The sequence below is a fragment of the Scyliorhinus torazame genome, chromosome 24 (assembly GCF_047496885.1).
Source record: "Scyliorhinus torazame isolate Kashiwa2021f chromosome 24, sScyTor2.1, whole genome shotgun sequence".
Classification (NCBI taxonomy): Eukaryota; Metazoa; Chordata; class Chondrichthyes; order Carcharhiniformes; family Scyliorhinidae; genus Scyliorhinus; species Scyliorhinus torazame.
In genome coordinates this window covers 4,394,793-4,409,421 of record NC_092730.1, presented here as the reverse complement: position 1 = coordinate 4,409,421, position 14,629 = coordinate 4,394,793, and the positions used below count along the sequence as shown (strand labels likewise).

The 14,629-nt window shown below is 50.4% G+C and overlaps 1 protein-coding gene across 1 annotated transcript in view; it reads right to left on the bottom strand.

Annotated features, from left to right (window-relative positions):
• mark2b (MAP/microtubule affinity-regulating kinase 2b) overlaps window positions 1-14,629 on the bottom strand; it is a 121,435-nt gene that overhangs the window by 6,015 nt on the left and 100,791 nt on the right. The window contains exon 11 of the mRNA XM_072489650.1: window positions 6,295-6,339. Within this exon, the coding sequence (XP_072345751.1) occupies window positions 6,295-6,339 (45 nt within the window). The remainder of the gene's footprint in view (window positions 1-6,294; window positions 6,340-14,629) is intronic.

Genomic DNA, 14,629 nt, shown 5'->3' with positions numbered 1-14,629 from the left:
GGAGCGAGTCCCACATTCTCCCCACTCCCCGTGGGAGCGAGTCCCACATTCTCCCCACTCCCCGTGGCAGCGAGTCCCACATTCTCCCCACTTCCCGTGGGAGCGAGTCCCACATTCTCCCCAGTCCCTGGGGGGAGCGAGTCCCACATTCTCCCCGCGGGAGCGAGTCCCACATTCTCCCCACTTCCCGTGGGAGCGAGTGCCACATTCTCCCCACTCCCCATGGGAGCGAGTCCCACATTCTCCCCACTCCCCGTGGGAGCGAGTCCCACATTCTCCCCACTCCCCGGGTGGAGCGTTTCCCACATTCTCCCCGTGAGAGCGAGTCCCACATTCTCCCCACTCCCCGTGGGAGCGAGTCCCACATTCTCCCCACTCCCCGTGGGAGCGAGTCCCACATTCTCCCCTCTCCCCGTGGGAGCGAGTCCCACATTCTCCCCAGTCCCTGGGGGGAGCGAGTCCCACATTCTCCCCGCAGGAGCGAGTCCCACATTCTCCCCACTCCCCGTGGGAGCGAGTCCCACATTCTCCCCACTCCCCGTGGGAGCGAGTCCCACATTCTCCCCTCTCCCCGTGGGAGCGAGTCCCACATTCTCCCCACTCCCCGTGGGAACGAGTCCCACAATCTCCCCACTCCCCGTGGGAGCGAGTCCCACATTCTCCCCACTCCCCGTGGGAGCGAGTCCCACATTCTCCCCACTCCCCGTGGGAGCGAGTCCCACATTCCCCCCACTCCCCGTGGGAGCGAGTCCCACATTCTCCCCACTCCCCGTGGGAGCGAGTCCCACATTCTCCCCACTCCCCGTGGGAGCGAGTCCCACATTCTCCCCACTCCCCGTGGGAGTGAGTCCCACATTCTCCCCACTCCCCGCGGGAGCGAGCCCCAAATTCTCAGTTAATTCTCTTTAATTAGATACAGTGCCGGGACAAGAGGTGGGGGGAGGGAGTGGGTGGAATTTTCACCGTGTCAGGGCAAGGGGGGGTCGAGGTGTTGGGGGGGGGGGGGGTCAGGGGGCGAGGTGTTGGGGGGGGGTCAGGGGGTTAGGAGTTGAGGAGGGGGGGGTCAGGGGGCGAGGCGGGGGGGTCGGGGGCGAGGTGTTGGGGGGGTCAGGTGTTGGGGGGGGTGGTCTGGGGTCGAGGCGGGGGGGTCCGGGGTCGAGGCGGGGGGAGTCCGGGGTCGAGGCGGGGGGGTCCGGGGTCGAGGCGGGGGGGTCCGGGGTCGAGGCGGGGGGGTCCGGGGTCGAGGCGGGGGGGGTCCGGGGTCGAGGCGGGGGGGGTCCGGGGTCGAGGCGGGGGTGCCCGGGGTCGAGGCGGGGGTGTCCAGGGTCGAGGCGGGGGGGGGTCCGGGGTCGAGGCGGGGGGGGGGGGGTCCGGGGTCGAGGCGGGGGGGGGTCCGGGGTCGAGGCGGGGGGGGTCCGGGGTCGAGGCGGGGGTGTCCAGGGTCGAGGCGGGGGGGGTCCGGGGTCGAGGCGGGGGGGGGGGGGGTCCGGGGTCGAGGCGGGGGGGGTCCGGGGTCGAGGCGGGGGGGGGGGTCCGGGGTCGAGGCGGGGGGGTCCGGGGTCGAGGCGGGGGGGTCCGGGGTCGAGGCGGGGGGGTCCGGGGTCGAGGCGGGGGGGTCCGGGGTCGAGGCGGGGGGGTCCGGGGTCGAGGCGGGGGGGTCCGGGGTCGAGGCGGGGGGGTCCGGGGTCGAGGCGGGGGGGGGGGGGGTCCGGGGCCGAGGCGGGGGGGGGGGGGTCCGGGGTCGAGGCGGGGGGGGGGTCCGGGGTCGAGGCGGGGGGGTCTGGGGTCGAGGCGGGGGGGTCCAGGGTCGAGGCGGGGGGGGTCTGGGGTCGAGGCGGGGGGGGGGTCCGGGGTCGAGGCGGGGGGGGGGGGGTCCGGGGTCGAGGCGGGGGGGGGGGGGTCCGGGGTCGAGGCGGGGGGGTCTGGGGTCGAGGCGGGGGTGTCCAGGGTCGAGGCGGGGGGGTCTGGGGTCGAGGCGGGGGTGTCCAGGGTCGAGGCGGGGGTGTCCGGGGTCGAGGCGGGGGGGGGGGGTCCGGGGTCGAGGCGGGGGGGGGGGTCCGGGGTCGAGGCGGGGGGGGGGGTCCGTCAGCTTTCTGCAGGAGCGTGGCCAGGAGGAGGGGGTCTCCGGGAGGGAGAACACGTTAGCCAGTCCCATTCCCAAACGGTTTAGGGAGCAGGCGGGGCAGGGCTTCCCGCTGAAGCACAGCCCTGGACCAGGAGACGGGCTCGTTCTCCGTCTCAGCAACCCTGCCCCAGACAATGACACCACCAGCCCTGTGCAGTCTGTGGCATTCCACCGAGGTGGGGGTCAGAGTCGGACTCGCAGGGGGGGGGGGGGGGACAGGGTGAGGCTGCAAGGCCAGGGCAGGCAGGGTTTTTGGCAGGATGGAGTACAGTGGGTGCACCAGGTTCATCCCACTATTCCGGGATTCCCGGGCAGCGAGAGTCACGATGGGAAGAGGTGCCGTCCCCAGGCAGGCTGGAGCGAGAGCGGGAAGGACGGCGGCGCTGGGCTGGGGGTCGGGAGGCTGAGCCCCACTGCGGCCAACACCCGGCAGGAAGGCAGCGGCAGAAAGACTTTGCCCCAATGCTGGAGAATCCGGGGAGGGGCTCGGGTCAGCAGGGTGAGAGGGGCTAGGGACATGGGGGAATGGGGAGCACACGGACAGCTCACTGTGACACTGACACTGACACACACACAGCTCACTGTGACACTGACACACACAGCTCACTGTGACACTGACACACACAGCTCACTGTGACACTGACACACACACAGCTCACTCTGACACTGACACACACAGCTCACTCTGACACTGACATACACACAGCTCACTGTGACACTGACACTGACACACACACAGCTCACTGTGACACTGACACACACAGCTCACTGTGACACTGACACACACACAGCTCACTGTGACACTGACACACACACAGCTCACTGTGACACTGACACACACAGCTCACTGTGACACTGACACACACAGCTCACTGTGACACTGACACACACACAGCTCACTGTGACACTGACACACACACAGCTCACTGTGACACTGACACACACAGCTCACTGTGACACTGACACACACACAGCTCACTGTGACACTGACACACACAGCTCACTGTGACACTGACACACACACAGCTCACTGTGACACTGACACACACACAGCTCACTGTGACACTGACACAGCTCACTGTGACACTGACACACACACAGCTCACTGTGACACTGACACACACACAGCTCACTGTGACACTGACACACAGCTCACTGTGACACTGACACACAGCTCACTGTGACACTGACACACACACAGCTCACTGTGACACTGACACACACACAGCTCACTGTGACACTGACACACACACAGCTCACTGTGACACTGACACACACAGCTCACTGACACTGACACACACACAGCTCACTGTGACACTGACACACACAGCTCACTGTGACACTGACACACACACAGCTCACTGTGACACTGACACACACACAGCTCACTGTGACACTGACACACACACAGCTCACTGTGACACTGACACACACACAGCTCACTGTGACACTGACACACACACAGCTCACTGTGACACTGACACACACACAGCTCACTGTGACACTGACACACACAGCTCACTGTGACACTGACACACACAGCTCACTGTGACACTGACACACAGCTCACTGTGACACTGACACACACACAGCTCACTGTGACACTGACACACACACAGCTCACTGTGACACTGACACACACAGCTCACTGTGACACTGACACACACAGCTCACTGTGACACTGACACACACACAGCTCACTGTGACACTGACACACACAGCTCACTGACACTGACACACACACAGCTCACTGTGACACTGACACACACACAGCTCACTGTGACACTGACACACACAGCTCACTGTGACACTGACACACACACACAGCTCACTGTGACACTGACACACAGCTCACTGTGACACTGACACACACACAGCTCACTGTGACACTGACACACACAGCTCACTGTGACACTGACACACACAGCTCACTGTGACACTGACACACACAGCTCACTGTGACACTGACACACACACAGCTCACTGTGACACTGACACACACACAGCTCACTGTGACACTGACACACACAGCTCACTGTGACACTGACACACACAGCTCACTGTGACACTGACACACACAGCTCACTGTGACACACACACACAGCTCACTGTGACACTGACACAGCTCACTGTGACACTGACACACAGCTCACTGTGACACTGACACACACACAGCTCACTGTGACACTGACACACACACAGCTCACTGTGACACTGACACACACACAGCTCACTGTGACACTGACACACACACAGCTCACTGTGACACTGACACACAGCTCACTGTGACACACACACACAGCTCACTGACACTGACACACACAGCTCAGTGACACTGACACACACACAGCTCACTGTGACACTGACACACAGCTCACTGTGACACTGACACACAGCTCACTGTGACACTGACACACACAGCTCACTGTGACACTGACACACACACAGCTCACTGTGACACTGACACACACACAGCTCACTGTGACACTGACACACAGCTCACTGCGACACACACACACAGCTCACTGTGACACACACACACAGCTCAGTGACAACCACACACACACAGCTCACTGTGACACTGACACACACACAGCTCACTGTGACACTGACACACAGCTCACTGTGACACTGACACACAGCTCACTGTGACACTGACACACACAGCTCACTGTGACACTGACACACACAGCTCACTGTGACACTGACACAGCTCACTGTGACACTGACACACAGCTCACTGTGACAGTGACACACACAGCTCACGGTGACACTGACACACACAGCTCACTGTGACACTGACACAGCTCACTGTGACACTGACACACACAGCTCACTGTGACACTGACACACACACAGCTCAGTGACTCTGACACACAGCTCACTGTGACACTGACACACACACAGCTCACTGTGACACTGACACACACAGCTCACTGTGACACTGACACACCAGCTCACTGAGACACTGACACACACAGCTCACTGTGACACTGACACACACACAGCTCACTGTGACACTGACACACACAGCTCATTGTGACACTGACACACACACAGCTCACTGTGACACTGACACACACACAGCTCACTGTGACACTGACACACAGCTCACTGTGACACTGACACACACACAGCTCACTGTGACACTGACACACACACAGCTCACTGTGACACTGACACACACACAGCTCACTGTGACACTGACACACAGCTCACTGTGACACTGACACACAGCTCACTGTGACACTGACCCACACAGCTCACTGTGACACTGACACACCAGCTCAGAGACACTGACACACACACAGATCACTGACACACACACAGCTCACTGTGACACTGACACACACACAGCTCACTGTGACACTGACACACACAGCTCACTGTGACACTGACACACACAGCTCACTGTGACACTGACACACACAGCTCACTGTGACACTGACACACACACAGCTCACTGTGACACTGACACACACACAGCTCACTGTGACACTGACACACACACAGCTCACTGTGACACTGACACACACAGCTCACTGTGACACACACACACAGCTCACTGTGACACTGACACAGCTCACTGTGACACTGACACACAGCTCACTGTGACACTGACACACACACAGCTCACTGTGACACTGACACACACACAGCTCACTGTGACACTGACACACACAGCTCACTGTGACACTGACACACACACAGCTCACTGTGACACTGACACACACACAGCTCACTGTGACACTGACACACACACAGCTCACTGTGACACTGACACACACACAGCTCACTGTGACACTGACACACACACAGCTCACAGTCGGACATGAGGGAAGCCCAGCCTGGGCGGTGATGCCTCCAGGCTGCACCTCGTCTCCGGATTTTGGGGTGGGGAGTAGGCGGTGTTACCCTAGGGTGCGGCAGCTTTGCGGTGATTAAACCGGGTGTTGGGTTGGGGTGCCCGAGGTTTGACAGAAGGGGTGAAGCTGCAGCCAGTGGGAGATGACCCTGGGAATCCACGTTTGGAGTGGGTGGCGTTTAGCGGATTGGCCACAGGCTGTCCTTCTCAGCACGGTCCCTTCCAGGGAAAGCTTACAGCCCGAGATGACCGGAAGGAGACGCTTTATTTGTTATTTTTATTTTTTACAGTGTTCGATTCTCACCTGGAACCATCCGCTCGCTCTCTGCTGTCTCCCTCATTGGGTAACCTCAAAAAAATAATCAAAGTTCATATTTAGAACAAAAAATGGAACACAACGTCTTGGACAAGAAGCAGAGAAGCTGGGGGTGGAACAGCCAGCATGCGGCAGAATCGCAATCTTCTCCACCCTGACCCAGTGCCTTTTACAGAATGAGTCACTTCGACATCAAGGCATTTCACCCTCTCCTAAACAACCACCAAGCCGTCAGCTGTCCCAGCAGGTGGAACTCCACTGTCCCATTCTGACGGGCATCAATTTGCAGGATGCTTGGCGCAGCATCATGAGGCTGGCACTGAGCTCAGTGACCCCCCCCCCCCCAGTCTCTGCAGAGACCCCCGTCTGTCATTCAAACCCGTGGCCTTGTCCCCGCTGAAATTCAACAGCCACGTCCTGCCCCTCTCTCTCTCCCCCCACCCTGCCCTGCCTCGCCCCTTCCGCAGGGAAGCTCCGTCTGTCCCCTCTCAGTCACACTCTCCTGCGCTGTCCGGATTTTGCGCCGAGTCTGCGGTTGACGTGTGAAATGCAATGTGTGGTGTTGATTCTGTTTCAATTGGATGAACTGGCCTCCTGCACAGACTGCAGACACAGGGTGGTGGGGGGGGGGGGGGGGGGGGGGGGGGGTGCACAACACGACTACAATTCTCGAATCCCAGGGGCAATTAAATAGGGAGAAGCAAAATGAAGTGGGACGCGATTGTTGGGCAGAGTGCAGTGCAGTGGGTGCGCAGCAGCTGAGGAACGGGCAGTATCGAGGGGACCAGTGCGGTCCCTCTCCAGGGACACACAGCATCAATCAGCCATTCAAACAAAAGCCACCCGTGGAGACGCACTTTAACTAAACAGTTCCCGGGAATCAAATGGTGACGGACCCGTCACAGGTCATCTGTGATCAGATTGACATCAATTTCAGGGGGAGTTATTGATCAGATTGACATCGATTTCAGGGGGAGTTATTGATCAGATTGACATCGATTTGAGGGGGAGTTATTGATCAGATTGGCATCGGTTTCAGGGGAGTTATTGATCAAATTGGGATTGATATCAGGGGAAGTTATTGATCAAATTGACATCGATTTCAGGGGGAGTTATTGATCAGATTGACATCGATTTCAGGGGGAGTTATTGATCAGATTGGGATTGATATCAGGGGAGTTATTGATCAGATTGACATCGATTTCAGGGGTAGTTATTGATCAGATTGACATCGATTTCAGGGGGAGTTATTGATCAGATTGGGATTGATATCAGGGGAGTTATTGATCAGATTGACATCGATTTCAGGGGGAGTTATTGATCAGATTGGGATTGATATCAGGGGAGTTATTGATCAGATTGACATCGATTTCAGGGGGAGTTATTGATCAGATTGACATTGATTTCAGGAGGAGTTATTGATCAGATTGACATCGATTTCAGGGGGAGTTATTGATCAGATTGACATCGATTTCAGGGGGAGTTATTGATCAGATTGACATTGATTTCAGGGGGAGTTATTGATCAGATTGACATCGATTTCAGGGGGAGTTATTGATCAGATTGACATCGATTTCAGGGGGAGTTATTGATCAGATTGGGATTGATATCAGGGGAGTTATTGATCAGATTGACATTGATTTCAGGGGGAGTTATTTGATCAGATTGACATCGATTTCAGGGGGAGTTATTGATCAGATTGGGATTGATATCAGGGGAGTTATTGATCAGATTGACATCGATTTCAGGGGGAGTTATTGATCAGATTGACATCGATTTCAGGGGGAGTTATTGATCAGATGACATCGATTTCAGGGGGAGTTATTGATCAGATTGGGATTGATATCAGGGGAGTTATTGATCAGATTGACATCGATTTCAGGGGGAGTTATTGATCAGATTGGGATTGATATCAGGGGGAGTTATTGATCAGATTGGGATTGATATCAGGGGAGTTATTGATCAGATAGACATCGATTTCAGGGGGAGTTATTGATCAGATTGACATCGATTTCAGGGGGAGTTATTGATCAGATTGGGATTGATATCAGGGGAGTTATTGATCAGATTGACATCGATTTCAGGGGGAGTTATTGATCAGGTTGACATCGATTTCAGGGGGAGTTATTGATCAGATTGGGATTGATATCAGGGGAGTTATTGATCAGATTGACATCGATTTCAGGAGGAGTTATTGATCAGATTGACATCGATTTCAGGGGGAGTTATTGATCAGATTGACATCGATTTCAGGGGGAGTTATTGATCAGATTGACATCGATTTCAGGGGGAGCTATTGATCAGATTGGCATCGATTTCAGGGGGAGATATTGATCAGATTGACATTGATTTCAGGGGGAGTTATTGATCAGATTGACATCGATTTCAGGGGGAGTTATTGATAAGATTGACATCGATTTCAGGGGGAGTTATTGATCAGATTGACATCGATTTCAGGGGAGTTATTGATCAGATTGGGATTGATATCAGGGGGAGTTATTGATCAGATTGGGATTGATATCAGGGGGAGTTATTGATCAGATTGGGATTGATTTCAGGGGGAGTTTTGATCAGATTGACATCGATTTCAGGGGGAGTTATTGATCAGATTGGGATTGATATCAGGGGGAGTTATTGATCAGATTGGGATTGATTTCAGGGGGAGTTTTGATCAGATTGACATCGATATCAGGGGAGTTATTGATCAGATTGACATCGATTTCAGGGGGAGTTATTGATCAGATTGGGATCGATTTCAGGGGGAGTTATTGATCAGATTGACATTGATATCAGGGGAGTTATTGATCAGATTGACATCGATTTCAGGGGGAGTTATTGATCAAATTGGGATCGATTTCAGGGGAGTTATTGATCAGATTGGCATCGATTTCAGGGGGTGTTATTGATCAGATTGACATCGATTTCAGGGGGAGTTATTGATCAGATTGACATCGATTTCAGGGGGAGTTATTGATCAGATTGGGATTGATATCAGGGGGAGTTATTGATCAGATTGGGATTGATATCAGGGGAGTTATTGATCAGATTGACATCGATTTCAGGGGGAGTTATTGATCAGATTGGGATTGATATCAGGGGGAGTTATTGATCAGATTGGGATTGATATCAGGGGAGTTATTGATCAGATTGACATCGATTTCAGGGGGAGTTATTGATCAGATTGACATCGATTTCAGGGGAGTTATTGATTAGATTGGGATTGATATCAGGGGGAGTTATTGATCAGATTGACATCGATTTCAGGGGGAGTTATTGATCAGATTGACATCGATTTCAGGGGGAGTTATTGATTAGATTGGGATTGATATCAGGGGGAGTTATTGATCAGATTGGGATTGATATCAGGGGAGTTATTGATCAGATTGACATCGATTTCAGGGGGAGTTATTGATCAGATTGGGATTGATATCAGGGGGAGTTATTGATAAGATTGACATCGATTTCAGGGGGAGTTATTGATCAGATTGGGATTGATTTCAGGGGGAGTTATTGATCAGATTGACATCGATTTCAGGGGGAGTTATTGATCAGATTGACATCGATTTCAGGGGGAGTTATTGATCAGATTGACATCGATTTCAGGGGGAGTTATTGATCAGATTGACATCGATTTCAGGGGGAGTTATTGATCAGATTGACATCGATTTCAGGGGGAGTTATTGATCAGGTTGACATCGATTTCAGGGGGAGTTATTGATCAGATTGGGATTGATATCAGGGGGAGTTATTGATCAGATTGACATCGATTTCAGGGGGAGTTATTGATCAGATTGACATCGATTTCAGAGGGAGTTATTGATCAGATTGGGATTGATTTCAGGGGGAGTTATTGATCAGATTGACATTGATTTCAGGGGGAGTTATTGATCAGATTGGGATTGATATCAGGGGGAGTTATTGATCAGATTGGGATTGATTTCAGGGGGAGTTTTGATCAGATTGACATCGATTTCAGGGGGAGTTATTGATCAGATTGGGATTGATATCAGGGGAGTTATTGATCAGATTGACATCGATTTCAGGGGGAGTTATTGATCAGATTGACATCGATTTCAGGGGGAGTTATTGATCAGATTGACATCGATTTCAGGGGGAGTTATTGATCAGATTGGGATTGATATCAGGGGGAGTTATTGATCAGATTGGGATTGATATCAGGGGAGTTATTGATCAGATTGACATCGATTTCAGGGGGAGTTATTGATCAGATTGACATCGATTTCAGGGGGAGTTATTGATTAGATTGGGATTGATATCAGGGGGAGTTATTGATCAGATTGGGATTGATATCAGGGGAGTTATTGATCAGATTGACATCGATTTCAGGGGGAGTTATTGATCAGATTGACATCGATTTCAGGGGGAGTTATTGATCAAATTGGAATCGATATCAGGGGAGTTATTGATCAGATTGACATCGATTTCAGGGGGAGTTATTGATCAGATTGGGATCGATATCAGGGGAGTTATTGATCAGATTGACATCGATTTCAGGGGGAGTTATTGATCAGATTGACATCGATTTCAGGGGGAGTTATTGATCAGATTGGGATTGATATCAGGGGGAGTTATTGATCAGATTGGGATTGATTTCAGGGGGAGTTATTGATCAGATTGACATCGATTTCAGGGGGAGTTATTGATCAGATTGGGATTGATATCAGGGGAGTTATTGATCAGATTGACATCGATTTCAGGGGGAGTTATTGATCAGATTGACATCGATTTCAGGGGGAGTTATTGATCAGATTGACATCGATTTCAGGGGGAGTTATTGATCAGATTGGGATTGATATCAGGGGAGTTATTGATCAGATTGACATCGATATCAGGGGGAGTTATTGATCAGATTGGGATTGATATCAGGGGAGTTATTGATCAGATTGACATCGATTTCAGGGGGAGTTATTGATCAGATTGACATCGATTTCAGGGGGAGTTATTGATCAGATTGGGATTGATATCAGGGGAGTTATTGATCAGATTGACATTGATTTCAGGGGGAGTTATTGATCAGATTGACATCGATTTCAGGGGGAGTTATTGATCAGATTGACATCGATATCAGGGGGAGTTATTGATCAGATTGGGATTGATATCAGGGGGAGTTATTGATCAGATTGACATCGATTTCAGGGGGAGTTATTGATCAGATTGACATCGATTTCAGGGGGAGTTATTGATCAGATTGACATCGATTTCAGGGGGAGTTATTGATCAGATTGGGATTGATATCAGGGGAGTTATTGATCAGATTGACATTGATTTCAGGGGGAGTTATTGATCAGATTGACATCGATTTCAGGGGGAGTTATTGATCAGATTGGGATTGATATCAGGGGAGTTATTGATCAGATTGACATTGATTTCAGGGGGAGTTATTGATCAGATTGACATCGATTTCAGGGGGAGTTATTGATCAGATTGACATCGATATCAGGGGGAGTTATTGATCAGATTGGGATTGATATCAGGGGGAGTTATTGATCAGATTGGGATTGATTTCAGGGGGAGTTATTGATCAAATTGGCATCGATTTCAGGGGGAGTTATTGATCAGATTGACATTGATTTCAGGGGGAGTTATTGATCAGATTGGGATCGATTTCAGGGGGAGTTATTGATCAGATTGACATCGATTTCAGGGGGAGTTATTGATCAGATTGACATCGATTTCAGGGGGAGTTATTGATCAGATTGACATCGATTTCAGGGGGAGTTATTGATCAGATTGGGATCGATTTCAGGGGGAGTTATTGATCAGATTGGGATCGATATCAGGGGAGTTATTGATCAGATTGGGATTGATATCTGGGGAGTTATTGATCAGATTGACATCGATTTCAGGCGGAGTTATTGATCAGATTGGGATCGATTTCAGGGGAAGTTATTGATCAGATTGACATCGATTTCAGGGGGAGCTATTGATCAGATTGACATCGATTTCAGGGGAAGTTATTGATCAGATTGGGATTGATATCAGGGGAGTTATTGATCAGATTGACATCGATTTCAGGGGGAGTTATTGATCAGATTGACATCGATTTCAGGGGGAGTTATTGATCAAATTGGGATCGATATCAGGGGAGTTATTGATCAGATTGACATCGATTTCAGGGGGAGTTATTGATCAGATTGGGATCGATATCAGGGGAGTTATTGATCAGATTGACATCGATTTCAGGGGGAGTTATTGATCAGATTGACATCGATTTCAGGGGGAGTTATTGATCAGATTGGGATTGATATCAGGGGGAGTTATTGATCAGATTGGGATTGATTTCAGGGGGAGTTATTGATCAGATTGACATCGATTTCAGGGGGAGTTATTGATCAGATTGGGATTGATATCAGGGGAGTTATTGATCAGATTGACATCGATTTCAGGGGGAGTTATTGATCAGATTGACATTGATTTCAGGAGGAGTTATTGATCAGATTGACATCGATTTCAGGGGGAGTTATTGATCAGATTGACATCGATTTCAGGGGGAGTTATTGATCAGATTGGGATTGATATCAGGGGAGTTATTGATCAGATTGACATCGATTTCAGGGGGAGTTATTGATCAGATTGACATCGATTTCAGGGGGAGTTATTGATCAGATTGACATCGATTTCAGGGGGAGTTATTCATCAGATTGACATCGATTTCAGGGGGAGTTATTGATCAGATTGACATCGATTTCAGGGGGAGTTATTGATCAGATTGGCATCGATTTCAGGGGGAGTTATTGATCAGATTGACATCGATTTCAGGGGGAGTTATTGATCAGATTGACATCGATTTCAGGGGGAGTTATTGATCAGATTGGGATTGATATCAGGGGGAGTTATTGATCAGATTGGGATTGATTTCAGGGGGAGTTATTGATCAGATTGACATCGATTTCAGGGGGAGTTATTGATCAGATTGGGATTGATATCAGGGGAGTTATTGATCAGATTGACATCGATTTCAGGGGGAGTTATTGATCAGATTGACATCGATTTCAGGGGGAGTTATTGATCAGATTGACATCGATTTCAGGGGGAGTTATTCATCAGATTGACATCGATTTCAGGGGGAGTTATTGATCAGATTGGGATTGATATCAGGGGAGTTATTGATCAGATTGACATTGATTTCAGGGGGAGTTATTGATCAGATTGACATCGATTTCAGGGGGAGTTATTGATCAGATTGACATCGATTTCAGGGGGAGTTATTGATCAGATTGGGATTGATATCAGGGGGAGTTATTGATCAGATTGGGATTGATATCAGGGGAGTTATTGATCAGATAGACATCGATTTCAGGGGGAGTTATTGATCAGATTGACATCGATTTCAGGGGGAGTTATTGATCAGATTGGGATTGATTTCAGGGGGAGATATTGATCAGATTGGGATTGATATCAGGGGAGTTATTGATCAGATTGACATCGATTTCAGGAGGAGTTATTGATCAGATTGACATCGATTTCAGGGGGAGTTATTGATCAGATTGGCATCGATTTCAGGGGGAGTTATTGATCAGATTGACATCGATTTCAGGGGGAGTTATTGATCAGATTGGGATTGATATCAGGGGAGTTATTGATCAGATTGACATCGATTTCAGGAGGAGTTATTGATCAGATTGACATCGATTTCAGGGGGAGTTATTGATCAGATTGACATCGATTTCAGGGGGAGTTATTGATCAGATTGACATCGATTTCAGGGGGAGTTATTGATCAGATTGGGATTGATATCAGGGGAGTTATTGATCAGATTGACATCGATTTCAGGGGGAGTTATTGATCAGATTGACATCGATTTCAGGGGGAGTTATTGATCAGATTGGGATTGATATCAGGGGGAGTTATTGATCAGATTGGGATTGATATCAGGGGAGTTATTGATCAGATAGACATCGATTTCAGGGGGAGTTATTGATCAGATTGACATCGATTTCAGGGGGAGTTATTGATCAGATTGGGATTGATTTCAGGGGGAGATATTGATCAGATTGGGATTGATATCAGGGGAGTTATTGATCAGATTGACATCGATTTCAGGAGGAGTTATTGATCAGATTGACATCGATTTCAGGGGGAGTTATTGATCAGATTGGCATCGATTTCAGGGGGAGTTATTGATCAGATTGACATCGATTTCAGGGGGAGTTATTGATCAGATTGGGATTGATATCAGGGGAGTTATTGATCAGATTGACATCGATTTCAGGAGGAGTTATTGATCAGATTGACATCGATTTCAGGGGGAGTTATTGATCAGATTGACATCGATTTCAGGGGGAGTTATTGATCAGATTGA